Source organism: Solanum lycopersicum, chromosome 7 (assembly GCF_036512215.1).
Source record: "Solanum lycopersicum chromosome 7, SLM_r2.1".
NCBI classification, from domain to species: domain Eukaryota; kingdom Viridiplantae; phylum Streptophyta; class Magnoliopsida; order Solanales; family Solanaceae; genus Solanum; species Solanum lycopersicum.
This window is the reverse complement of record NC_090806.1, coordinates 69,414,339-69,428,200: the sequence shown is the minus strand read 5'-3', so window position 1 is coordinate 69,428,200 and position 13,862 is coordinate 69,414,339. Positions and strand designations below refer to the sequence as shown.

The following is a 13,862-nucleotide window of genomic DNA, read 5'->3' as shown; positions in this document are numbered from 1 at the left end:
GACACATGTATATACCATTTGTGGTCTTTATTTAATTCACTTTTTAAGTAGTCTAGTTTGGTAGGTGAAAATAGATCAATAGAGAACACACACACACTCCTTTTGTTAGTGCTATAAATCATAAAGAGAGGGGGCAAAAATCCAAAAAACAACCAAAGTCCAAGAAAATGTCATCAATTAACATTTGTCTCTCTATAATCCTCTCTCTTTGCTACTCCTATTTCATATCATCCAAAATCCCCAAAGGTATTCCAAGGCTAATTTCACTTCTTCCCATTTTTTACCTCTTCACAATTCTCCCACTTTACTTTTCTTCTTCATTTCTTATAGCACTCACCACTTTCTTCATTACTTGGCTTGCCAATTTCAAACTCCTCCTTTTTGCCTTTAATCAAGGCCCTCTTTCTTCATTCACACAAAAAAATGCAACAAATCTTCCTATATTCATTTTTATGGCTTCTCTTCCTCTAAGATCCAAACAAAATATGAAAAACCCCACCAAGAAAATCCCATTAAATCTAGGTTTAGAGTTTGTCCTTTTTGCAATTTTCTTAGAGTTGACTTTTCATCATAAAAGTCAACTCCACCCTAAATTAATCTTGATTTGTTATTGTTTCTTGGTTTTTCTCATGATTGATATTCTTGTAGCATTATCTAGCAATATTGTTAAAATAATCCTAGTGGGGTTTGAGTTAGAATTAGAGTCACCATCAAATGAACCTTATTTATCAACTTCCCTTCAAGATTTTTGGGGAAATAGGTGGAATCTCACCGTAACCAATACACTTCGTCTCACCGTATACAACCCGGTAAGGTCAGTATTGTCAGAAGTTGTCGGGAGGATGTGTGCCCTACGTGTTGCCGTGCTGGCAACTTTCGTCGTATCCGGTTTAATGCATGAGCTTTTGTTTTATTACGTTAATCGCGTGAGCCCTTCGTGGGAAATGACGGGCTTTTTTGTGTTACACGGGCTTTGTGTGATGGTGGAGATTGGTGTTAAGAGGGCTTTAAAGGATACGTGGCGGCTACCGGGCTTTGTTTCGGGCCTGTTAACGGTTGGGTTTGTGGTTGTTACTGCTTTTGGGCTTTTTTTCCCACCAATAATTAGGAATGGTGCTGATGAAAGGGTACTTCAAGAAGTTGGGTTTTGCTTTGACTTCATCAAAGCTAAAATGGTTCAATTTGTTGGTTATTTTAGATAAATTTTGTAACTTTTGGTTATTATAAGAAAAGTTGATTTGTTCATTTTGGATATCTATATATAATTGTTGTTATATTATAATTTTATGTTCGTTAGACAAAACACGCGTATAATACATATCTAATACTTTTGCTTGTGGAAGAGGGGAGGCTTTGGAATAGTGTGTTGCTCTCACTTATGTTCACTTTCGTTTTAGAAGTCAGAACTTACACTTGCATCTCAAACAAAAATATGATACCTCAAAAGTGGCTATTTGGTAAAGGATTGATCAAAAGAGTCCAGCTATGGCAGCCCAAGTCCAGTAACTCCGGGTTGGGCTTGTACTTTAGGCCCATTTATGGACTTGAAACATCATATGGACATGGGTAACCTAAATATATAATTTAGGGAAAATTATATATAATAGCAAACTAATAACCTAAATTAAATGTAATAGCTAGGGTTTGATTTAATTGTGCTCCATAGCAAACGTTGGCAAAAATTTGCCAGGCGTCTCTCTCCCAGAAGTCTCGCTCGCCACTCTCCCATTCTCGCTTTATACACAGAAGTGTATAATTTCTGTTTCTGTTTTGTATAAAGCGAGAGAAAATTGTATATACACATGCAAAAATGTATATCTTCGAGTTATACACTTAATTATATAATTTACAAACATTTTACTTCAAATATTGCAGAGAAAAAGGCCAAAGAATCATACAATTGTGAATTATACAATTGCAGTGAAATACAACTTTTTCTAGTTTTATACAACAGAAGTGTATATATTGTGTTTCTGTTTTTGTATAAAGCGAGAAAAACATATATCTTCTTGCTATACACTTATAATTATGCAATATGCATACATTTTTATTCGATTCAACTCTATGCAAAGCTAATTATACAATTGCAGCGAAATAGGCCAGCGAATTATACACTTGTATATGTATAGCGAATTATACAGTTTTTATGTTTGCTATGGAGCGCAATTATGCAAAGTTTGCTATAGTATACAAATATGAATTTTTTATTTGCTATATGTGAAAGTTGCCCTATAATTTATGCTAGTGTTATTTTAATTTTTTTAAATCGTTATTTAAATATTATCTCTATTTTTAAAAGTCTCGTAGATATAGTGTTTTAGAAAACATTAGACTATGGTCTGTTGTTCGGCTATTCACTTATATATTATTCACTCTTATAGATAAAAGATTAAATTGCTATTTTGTTTATACTTGTTCCAAATTAAACGTTCGTTTTCATATTATTTTTATCTTTTTCAACGTAAAACATTTTTCTATACTAATAATATATATATAGTACTTTTTTATTTGGATATACCCTTTGTTAAAATATCCTTGTAGCTCACTCCATGTCCTTTCTTTTTCAACCTACCACCTCTTGTCTATTTTTAGCTTTCGTTTTTTTTTTTTTGTTTTCTATAATTTCCTTCTTCTTTTTTACCGTGGTATTCGGGTGTCGTTTTGTGAATTCGACTAGTTATATCAATCGAGTTTCTCTATTTCAAGGCGGGTGCATCACGGTTAATTTCATGGGACCTTGGAGACGCAGTCGATTTGTTATGTCTCCATATGGCCTTGCTGGGGCTCAAACTGGTGACATGAAGGACTTTGTTCTCAGGGCCTTACCAGCTGAGCTTTATTTGTTTATCATTTTATGTTTACTCTAATTGTTTGGAAAAAAATATTACTGTTACCACAAGAATTCAAGAATTAACTTCATGATCCAATAAATCTAAGTGAACTTGTATATAAAGCAAATTCATCCATTTATCTATTTAAATACTCCCTGATTTCTACTCCTTCCGATCGAACTTAATAGTTAATTTAAACACTATTTCTTTTTACACATTCATTATACATGTATAAATTATTGATTTTGAACTCAATAATTTCACATGACTAGGATCACAATTCAACACGTTTTAAACGCTTATGAGTGTGTACAAGTTACCCGCACCGTGCCTCTCGCTAGGACATAAATTGCAAGTTTGATCAAACTTAATAATTGATTCAGACTCATTATATATTTTTGAAACGTTCATTAATATGTGCAAATTACTAATTTTGAACCCAATAACTTACACAAAATTAGAATCACAAATCAATACGATTCCTAATTTTAATTCCGCCTATGAGCATGCATATGCGTTACCTGCACCATCAAGAAACAGAGCTACGATGTCAGTTTCAGTCGAACTCAATAACTTTGATTCAAACTTTATACGTAATTTAAAAAATAAATTATAATTATACAACTCAATAACTTTAAGGAAAAACTCATATGTTTCAAATATCAATTTTCAAATACCACATTTTTTAAAAAAGGGAAATAAAAGAAGAAGTTTATGTGTACCATAGTCCATATACAAGAGGAAAGTGAGAGGAGTAAAAAAACAAAATATTTATTTGTTTGAAAAAAATCTAAAACCCTAAAATCAACACTACAGAATTTTGGGTAAACTAAAATACAGAGAAAGCAACAATGGCGATTTTAGGGCTCTCAAATCCAGCAGAATTAGCTTCTTCTCCGTCTTCTTCCTTAGCTTTTTCTCATAGGTTGCATTCTTCCTTCATTCCTAAACAATGCTTCTTCACCGGTGTTCGCCGGAAAAGTTTTTGCCGGCCTCAACGTTTCAGCATTTCAAGTTCATTCACTCCGATGGATTCTGCTAAAATTAAGGTCGTCGGCGTCGGTGGAGGTGGAAACAATGCCGTTAACCGTATGATTGGTAGTGGTTTACAGGTATCTATCCTCTTTTCCTTTTTGTCCCTTTCTCTTTTTCTCAATTTTGTTGCTTTATGGTAAAAACACGAGTTTTGTTGTAGTATCTTATCTACTGTTTCAAGTTTTGTTGCTTTCTCAGTGTCTTTATGTGCTATTTCCAGTAAAAAAGGATACACTTGGATTTTATTTAATTTTTGGTTATTTGTTCATCTTGTAGATACATATTCAAGAGAAATGTTTTCAAGTTAGCTAGCTATTGAAACTCCAAAAGCATTGAGGATAGAAATGAGAGTAAAAAGAAAAAGGAATTAGTTTCCATAGGAACTCAGTAAGAGCATTTTCGTTTGGTTCATATTTTAACTGTTATACATGTCATGAATTTTGATAGTTCTGTTTCTGAAGTTATTGATCAGAATATGATTGGTTGCCTGTTTCTGGCTTCCTTGATTGGTTTTGGGAACCACTCTGTCTTCAAGTGAGGCCTAAACTTCTTGTTGTATGCCTATTTGTCGATATTTGCATCAAAGTTTGTATCTCAATGCATAATGAAGAAATAATAGGAGAAAGGTATTTTATAGGCTTTCTTATCCAGGCTCGGCGAGAATAAGACGAGAGACTATGCTCTATGCTTTGTTCCTGCCACGTCTGGAGCTACAGTGTAACATGGGGTTCAGGCGAACCAAGTAGCTTTTGCGTAGACTTGTATTTGTACTAAAAACTCAAGAAACAAATGTATTGTTGTTGACGTGTGAAACAACACACAAAAACAACCGGATAGTTCAGTGGTGCGTGCGTGGGCTGCCGAAGCTTTTGTGTCCCCTAGCTATATGGGTTTGAAACTCGGTAGCTGCGCGTCATTTTTAGTTGAATTTTTGCTATATATGCTCTCTTTCTGAAAGGGAATATTCATTACTCTTTATTAGTTTCTCATAGATCCTTTTTTCCTTTCTATATACAATTTTTTTTTTCGGAAAAGAAAAAACCATTAAATTAATAATTGAAAAAACCAAAAAAAGTTAAATATATAGTTGTTGATGTGTGAAACAACATACGAAAATAATCGGATAGTTCAGTGGTGCGTGCGTGGGCTGTGAAGCTCTTGTGTCCCCTAGATATATGGGTTCGAAACTCGGTAGCCGCGTGTCATTTGTAGTTGATTTTTTTGCTATATATGCTCTCTTTCTAGAAGAGAATATTCATTACACTCTATTAGTTTGTCATAGTTCCTTTTTTCCTTTCTATGTGCAGTTTTTTTCCGAAAAAGAAAAAATCATTAAATTGATTATTGAAAAAACCAAATAAGTAAATTGTTGTACTGAAGTGCCATCGGTCATGTATAGTTTGCAAAACATGATAAGTATGATGATAGGTACTTATTCAAGTACAGTTTCAAAAAATTTATATAGTATTCAAGTAGTTTGTGATATTGAGTTTGTCCTTTTTTTTAATATAACAAATATCAGTGTTTGTTCATTAGTTTGGTGATTGTTAAACAATAGCTTGAGGTCATTGTCGTATCTTAAAATTCAGAACCCGTAAACCTAAAATCCTGGCTCCCCCTCTATTACTTCCTTTACTTTAGAACATAGGATCTCATAACAATCTTCTTCTTTCATTTGACTTGAGATTTCCTTTTATCTTAGCAACAAAGTGGTTACCCTTGGATTCTCTGTAACCATCTAATGATTGATTTGTGGGCATTTTGTTGACTGCCTAATTCTTTTAATGCGAATTTCTAATTCTTTATCTTCCAGAAAAGCATATGTTGGAATACAATGCCATTACAAGGTTGCATGTATACTTGTAGTGCTGGTTTACAAATTTGTGCCATGAAGAGAAGCTAGAAATATCCCTTACAAAATAAAGTAAAGGAAAGCTAGAAATTTCTTGTTGTCTATAGGATTTTTCGATCAGTTAGCTTTTTGTTATTATCTATTCTGAAAAAAAATGAAATGCCTTGTATGATCCCATCCCTTCATTTCATATGACAAATCTAAATGCTGCATGGCCAAAAATAGGGTGTTGACTTCTATGCTATAAACACGGATGCTCAAGCACTGGTACAGTCTGCTGCCGAGAACCCACTTCAAATTGGAGAACTTCTGACTCGTGGGCTTGGTTAGCACTCTTCTGTCTCTTTATAATGAAATTACTCTTTCATAATAGCTGTTTTTTCATTAATCAAATTCAACCTTGTTAAAAGAACTTCGGGAAAAACTAACATTAAGACAGTTATACTCTATCCTGTCTTTAGAAAATGACAGAGTATTACTTTATTATTATGTACATGGAATCATGTGGTGTCACATCTTGCTCTAGATGTAGATGCCTTTTGTTTTGCTATTGATTTTGAGGCTTATGTTCAATGGTTTAACAAGCACAACATTATTATGCTTCTTGATAAGCTAGTTAACTCTTTCTTTATTCGTAATGATTTGTTAAGTAAATCGCTTTTAGAGATGCAGGTACTGGTGGCAATCCTCTTTTAGGGGAACAGGCAGCAGAGGAGTCAAAGGAAGCTATTGCAAATTCTCTGAAAGGTTCAGATATGGTTTTCATAACAGCAGGAATGGGTGGAGGTACAGGATCTGGTGCGGCTCCTGTTGTGGCTCAAATAGCAAAAGAAGCAGGTTATTTGACTGTTGGTGTTGTTACATATCCATTCAGCTTTGAAGGACGTAAAAGATCTGTGCAGGCAGGTCCCATTTTCAGTTCCTTGGAGACTAGTGATTTACTTCTTTTTCTGGACTTTTGGGGATCTTTCTGCTCCACATCAATTATAGAAGGTTGAAACATGAGGATATCCAAGACGATAAAAAAAGTTGCAAGAAAATAAAAAACAAGCAATTGGATTTCTTTAAATTCTTTTGAGGTTCTGGCTTAACTAGCTGTATCAGTATCCAAAAAAGGAAGAAGAGTAGGAAATCTTTTAGGAAGATGCATTTTCATTTCTTTTAATTACTGGAGACATGTTTCATGTGGAAGGGAGTGAGGTGAAGATGGCATGAGTTGTATGGTTGCGAGTTTATAGATTAACTGTTGAGATGCACTAGAAACTTATAGTGTTCCTTGATGTATCTAAAGGATATCAAGTGCTTTCTAAGGCGAAAATGTTCACATGCTCAAGCCTGAACAAGATTACTGTCTGATTTTCTTTTTTGTGCCAAATCCTACGTTCCTTTGTCATAAAGATTTTTTGTTCATGGCAATGCTTTATTTCTCCTGTCATCCATAGTCTTTCATGTTTCTAATTTGAACTTATTGACCGACAGGCTCTGGAAGCAATTGAAAAACTTCAGAGAAATGTTGACACACTTATAGTAATTCCCAATGATCGTCTGCTAGATATTGCCGATGAGCAGACACCACTTCAAGATGCTTTTCTTCTTGCGGATGATGTATTACGTCAAGGTGTCCAAGGAATATCTGATATAATCACTGTGAGTTCCTTTGTCAATAGCCAACATCTCTTTTCTTTAAATGATATGCTGAAATTCTTCTTTGTATAATATAAATGTATAATGTCATCGTACTGGTGATGTTGCTTCACTAAATTCCTTAAACACACTTGCGGACACTCACCAACACTGATAAGGGCGATGATTTTTTTCTGTACTAAATATTTTCATAAAGTTGCATCTGTTTAATGTTATATCAAAATAAGTTCTCCCATTAAAAAAGGATTGCAAATTTACCCATTTGCAATGTACCATGTTATTAGCTTTATTGGAGTATGCATATAAATCTAGATATAATATGAACTGGTCCTTTTTCGGTAGATTCCTGGGCTTGTGAATGTGGATTTTGCCGATGTAAAGGCAGTGATGAAAGACTCTGGAACTGCAATGCTCGGAGTGGGTGTTTCATCAAGTAAGAACCGAGCTGAAGAAGCAGCCGAACAAGCAACTCTGGCCCCTCTAATTGGGTCGTCAATTCAATCTGCAACTGGGGTAGTATATAACATTACAGGAGGAAAAGACATAACTTTGCAAGAAGTGAATAGGGTGTCCCAGGTAATGATGAACACTTTTTCTTTCTCTTTCTTCTGTTCTTCCTACCTCCAGAAGTATTAAAGAAACCTTTGGCTCTATATTAAACGTTGGCAATGTTTCTCACAGGTTGTTACCAGTCTAGCTGATCCCTCTGCTAACATCATATTTGGTGCTGTTGTTGATGAGCGTTACAATGGTGAAATACACGTGACAATAATTGCAACTGGTTTCACCCAGTCGTTTCAGAAGACACTTCTATCTGATCCACGGGGAGCAAAGCTAATCGAGAAGGGGGCAGGAATCAAAGAAAACATGGCATCACCTGTTACCCTGAGATCATCAAACACACCTTCAACAACCTCACGGACACCTACTCGAAGGCTGTTCTTTTAGCTCCTTCATATTGTTTTATTTTACAGCTTCATTACTCTCCTTTTTAGTTTCTTCCTTTGTAGTTAACATGTTTTGCTGAAGGGAAACTGATTGGTGTTTGCATGTGGCTGTAGAGATAGTGATTATTCTTTATCAGATGCATATTCAGCTATGCTCTCTTGTGACATGCACGTTTTTACGCATGTAAAAATATTGATACCCTGTGAAGTTAAATGCTAATTTCATAGGAACAGAATGGCTATGGAAATATACAGCACAAAGGGACAAAGATAAGCAGATAACCCACATCTGTTAGAAGAGACATGCTGTGAAAAAACATTATACTTGTACATTCATAAGTCCATATCCCGGCCAAAGCTAGGATATGGAAATTCTACCTTTCTACGAACATTTCACCCTCCCTAGACTTCACTTGAGGGATTGCATTGGGTGTGTTCTTGGCTAAAGCTATTGAATCTTGATCATCGTTTCTAAAGGAATAATATTTGAGATGTGGGGTCTAAAGTATAAAAATGTAGTATATATTAAAACGTTAGATACATACTACTACCCAGAGATGTGAACAATATAGATGCATAGAAGAGGATCACAAAAAGAATGACAATTCAGGGGAAGGTACAAAGAATAACATACTTTCACCAAAATAATCAAATAGAGGTGGCAACAAATTTGCAGCATCCATATCCTTCTTCAGGGCCTGACCAGGAGCAGCTGGTGTTTTTTGGCTTTGCCCGCCAGTAATCTCCCTTTTGCTGGGTTTCGTCACATTGGTCACATTCTTATTTTGCAAATCTTGTGGACTTGATGATAAATCCCCATCTGTAACAGCCAGAACTGTGTCACTTGATGATAAATCCCCATCTGTAACAGCCGGAACTGTGTCATGTCCATCGGTAGCTCCTTGTATGTCTGCTGACAAAGAATCTGATAGCATTGGTGTAGGACCATCTGTCACTAATTTCTTGGTTGGCGGCTGTGAGACCATGTTGTCCATGCTCGTTTTGCGTTTGTCTAGATAATTATGAAACGGCATTGAGAGAAGTGTATTGATAATCAACGATGACAAAAGTAACATTTTGCATTTGCCACTAGACATTCATGGAAGAGGACTTCCATGGAAACATACAGAATCAATAATGCAAAAGCTTATAGGGATATACATATATACACATTATTTCTTCACTGTAAATGCTTTAAGATATTTGAGGCTTACTGAGTTCCTAATTAGTATCTAGATACCAAGTGAGAGCACTACAACCTTCACAGGTGTTTCAGACAGAAACATGCTGGCATTTTTCTAAAAATTTAGCATACAATTTCCACATGTATCAAAAAATAGAAGCCAATCTGATCCACAAGACCACAACTAAGATATTAATGACTATCGAGATCTATCCTACAGAATGTATCATTCTAAACGAATTTTGTATTGGCAGTTAGAGCAGAAAGACACTCAGTGGACAATTTAACACAAATATTTCAAAAACCTGAGTTTAGCAAGGATAAAATTAGTAAACTTCAAGACATACTCGGCAATGTAGTCAAGACTTTTAATTGACTCTTCAGGAATGTCTGATTTGATTGACACAGAGATGCAGGAAGCATCTTGAAATGCTCATACATGCATAGACCCGCAGCGCACTGTAAACGAAAACATAGTTGGAAGAGTCTTCATCAGTGAAGTAGAATATTAATCCGAAATGACAAGTCATGTTAGGCTGCATAAAACATCACAAAAGAAATAAGTTGATGAAATGACAAAGAAAAATGCTTGGATCATGCAAGCAAGCTACCATTAAGGCCCCATATACGCGCCAAGCTTCATGTCTTTTCACTTCATTTTTTTGTTTCTCAAACTGCATTTCAGGCTCCAACAATCGCAAATAAGCTTCAAGATTTGGCAGCACAAGCAGGCGAACCTACACAAAATATATAAGCATCACATATTGCAACAAAAAGTTGTGCCTTAGTCCCAAACAATATTGAGTCAGCTATACAAATCCAAATTGACCACGTTCCCCATTTAAATATTACAGATAGCTAATATCTTTAATTTTAGAAACAATGAAAAGATAAAAAAGAAGTAAAGGGATATCAAGGAGATACCACACCAGGTCCAAGAGCTGCTAGCCCTTGAATTGCTCCATAATGCTGTGGCAGTGCCTTAGCTGGATCAAGATAAGCATGCAGCAGAGTCTTCGTGACACGTGGTTGGAGACTGTGATAGACATGACCATATCTGCGCAGCAATAACTTGTGAACGACAGAGTCTCAATAAACCATGGAGATTTAACCAAGATCATGGAAGTGAACGACCAACAATTGCCAAGTACTTTCGTTTCAAGCAGATTAAGATATGCTTTACACGTGTCAACAATTATACAAATATATAACCACCCCCTGCCCCCCCTAAGACTCCATAAAAATAGTAGGCAGCATAGGAGATGCATGCTTTCTTAGCCTTTGATGAAACAAAACCAAGAGAACGACTGAATAAAGAGATCCTTACCGCCTGCATATTAAAGCAATCAACTTTGCTGTGAAGTCCCTTAGCTCCCAATGGTCGTCAGCGAATTTATTCCCCAGCCTTTTCGCAACAAGGCATGTCATTACAGACGGCATCGACTGGTGCAGCTGGAAAGGTTAACAAGAGAATCAACAGATGCAACTATAGCAACGTCATTCAGCACCAAAGCCCAAAGTTGCAGGATTAAGCCCAAACCAAATTTCCAGTTATGCATAAGACTAATTTAATGAACAAGTAATTTAAGAACTTAGTCAGAGTAAAGAAAATTCATGTTGTTCCTGAAAGCTAACTCCATCTCTTTTCTTAACAGACATCTACTTAGTGTCCACCGTGATTCTCCAGGGACATAGTAAGGTTTGAGAAATTCAATTATAAAAATGAGTTCTAGCTTTATAGAGTTAGTTTTTATTAATGTTTTATCCGGCATCCTTCTATAAAAATAAAATGAATAAATAACATCAAATTATTATAAAATATGGTCATCAAGGATAACCAGATTTATAAAGAAAGAGATTATAAAAATTTATCCTGCATCCCTTGAAAAATAAAAGGATAAATATACAGAAGTAAATGGCACTGAGATATCAGCAAGGGACTCACATATGGTTCAATATGTAAATGAGAATTTTGAAGAAGGCTCCAGACCAGCCTCATCAAAGCAAAAAGGAGATCAAAATTATTCAAATTCCGTGCAACCTGACATAAAACAGAATATCATTACATCATTTATCTCACCTACAAATGTTACATTACTGGACTTGAATTGACCTATATCTACCTCATCAGCAACAAAATATGTGAAGTACGGAACTAAGGGGTGGAGCCCAGGGTCTGTTGCTAAGCTTGCTAAAGCTTCTTTGAAGAGAGGGGAGTTGGATTTGTTCATGATAAGCTCTGTAATCTTGTCATAATAAAGCTGCAAAACAACCAAAGATGAATAAGGATAGAATCATATGGTATGGGCAAAGAGGACGCAACCATATTGGTCAAGGTGTACCTGAAGCTCACGGGATAAGACATGCTTAACAGGTACTTTAAGATCAACAGGAACTCCATCCTCCTTATACTCTGCCTTTTGGTTATCAGGAGGTGGAACAAGTGCTGCCATGAAATTAATCTGTCAGTTCCCAGTACAAATTTTATTTTTTGACGAGTTCCAGATATAAAATAACATCCATTATGAATTTTAATTGGTTCTGTTTCATCACTATTTTCTTCCATTTTTTGCAGCCAGAGAGCAGAGAGAAACAAATACCAAACCAGGACAATGAAGAGAATGAGAATCAATATCGTCTTGATAAAACAGCGCACAACAAACAACAGATAACTGGAGAAACCATCATCTATGTATGTTAACATGCTACACAAGTAATTGCTGCTAAGTTATTGTAAAAGAAGAACCTTCAAGTGGAGGGTTTTCGGGAATAGCAGGCTGTACCCCTTCTATAGCTAACCAATGAGCAAAAAGAGCAGTATCTAATGGTGCTTTTGGCAGAGGTGCTTCAATCACCTAAAACGCAGAAAGAGAGAACTTACTATACTTCTAGTCCAAAGAAAAAAAGTTGGTAGCTAACCGAAGATATTCAAAATTTCTTACATCTTTGAATTCTATATCCTTCTCTTCAATATAGAACAAATCCTTATGCCCAGCAGCTCTCCTGAATCGTAAGGGATCTCCCGAAGCAAAACCATATATTGGCTGCGCAAGGCACACATATATAACACAGAAAATAAAAGACAACCAATAAGAACAGATAAGTTTTCACAAAATGATTAGAGTCAATACAATGACAAGCATTCAAATATCTTATCAATGAGCAAGGCTGGATGAACATCAGGGCAGTAACTGTAACCTCACCACTGCCTTCAACTCGTAGAAATTCTACACTGAAAATAGTGAATCTAGTGATAAATCCACACCCTACTTACTTATTATCCTGGAGATTTTTTAGTTAATAGGCGAGTTACCTCCACATTTCTCAAGGTGAGTGCAGAATCAACATCATCAGTAGATAAAGTAGTTCTCTTCGAATGGCGCATACACTTTATAGCCTCCTACATTATCAACCAAAAAATCCTATAAATTCACGTGAGGCACAATAATCACCTAAATTTTGAATTTCACAACATTTTTGTTATCTCGAACAGCAAAGTTTAATACAATAATGCGAGCGCCGAGCTTCAAACATGAAATAGAACAGCTGTAGCAAATAGAGATTGACAAATTGGATATGAAGAGGCACCTGCATAATTTCCCGAATACGGTACTCGACGTCGGCGGCGAGAGCTGGCAAGACATCCGGTGATAAATTGCTTATTCCGATGCTTTGTGATATCACGTCGATTGCCTCTTCCGGCACTGTGCTCATTTTTCCGTTAAGAGCAGTTACGGTGACGATTTCAGATGTAAGGTCGACGGGATTATGCCGGAGTAAGGAGAGATAGAAGATTACACCAAGTGAAAAAAAACAAGGAAAGATTTACAATTAATCTGTCCCTTTGGACATAAATAAGATTTGAAATATTTCAATGATATTTTAAATGAAGTTTACTTATTTATTTTACAAATTGATTCGTATTTCAATTTTAAACTTTGGAATATAGATTTTGAAAAGTTATAATTCCTACCACACAATAGTGCACTAGATGGCGGAGAGCTAACTATAAAACTTTGACCAATTCGGACACATACTTTGTGAAATGGTTCATGCATGTTTGTTACAATAAAATTTTTATCATTTTCAATCTACGTTAAAGCACCGATCATATTCTAACTTCAAACTCCACCGATCGTGAATAATTTCAATTTGCTTTTCCTAGCAAAAATTTAATTTTTTTTTCACATCCAAGAATAATACGTTAATCTCTTGCAAAACGATGAGTGACTAGTCACACGAGTAATGCATCTTGCTTTTGTTATTTGCCCAAAGAACTAATGCAACACTTGTGTTTGTTGAACAATACAATGTCTGGCTACCAAAATCACAAGCAAGCATATAAAGGTGTAAGTTTCGAAAGTATTAAC

General features: G+C 35.6%; 3 protein-coding genes across 3 annotated transcripts; 2 read left to right on the top strand and 1 right to left on the bottom strand.

Annotated features, from left to right (window-relative positions):
• The first annotated feature begins 77 nt into the window (after positions 1-77).
• Positions 78-1,245, top strand: LOC112941853 (probable long-chain-alcohol O-fatty-acyltransferase 5). Its single transcript, XM_026032168.2, has one exon. The coding sequence runs from the start codon at positions 168-170 to the stop codon at positions 1,200-1,202; it is 1,035 nt and encodes a 344-aa protein (XP_025887953.1). The 5' UTR covers positions 78-167; the 3' UTR covers positions 1,203-1,245.
• Positions 1,246-3,670: 2,425 nt separating this feature from the next.
• On the top strand, positions 3,671-8,404 carry FtsZ1 (plastid-dividing ring protein). The gene is made up of 6 exons (NM_001247021.1): positions 3,671-3,943; positions 5,944-6,043; positions 6,391-6,620; positions 7,198-7,365; positions 7,705-7,938; positions 8,044-8,404. Exons 1-6 carry the CDS (start codon positions 3,683-3,685, stop codon positions 8,308-8,310), a joined length of 1,260 nt encoding a protein of 419 aa, NP_001233950.1. The 5' UTR covers positions 3,671-3,682; the 3' UTR covers positions 8,311-8,404.
• A 406-nt stretch (positions 8,405-8,810) lies between these two features.
• On the bottom strand, positions 8,811-13,214 carry LOC101264035 (transcription initiation factor TFIID subunit 6-like). Its single transcript, XM_004244295.5, has 12 exons — positions 13,081-13,214; positions 12,806-12,892; positions 12,435-12,536; positions 12,239-12,347; positions 11,835-11,938; positions 11,616-11,753; positions 11,438-11,533; positions 10,820-10,944; positions 10,417-10,549; positions 10,104-10,229; positions 9,840-9,951; positions 8,811-9,321 (listed from the first exon to the last, which is right to left on the bottom strand). Exons 1-12 carry the CDS (start codon positions 13,204-13,206, stop codon positions 8,897-8,899), a joined length of 1,683 nt encoding a protein of 560 aa, XP_004244343.1. The 5' UTR covers positions 13,207-13,214; the 3' UTR covers positions 8,811-8,896.
• Positions 13,215-13,862: the final 648 nt, after the last annotated feature.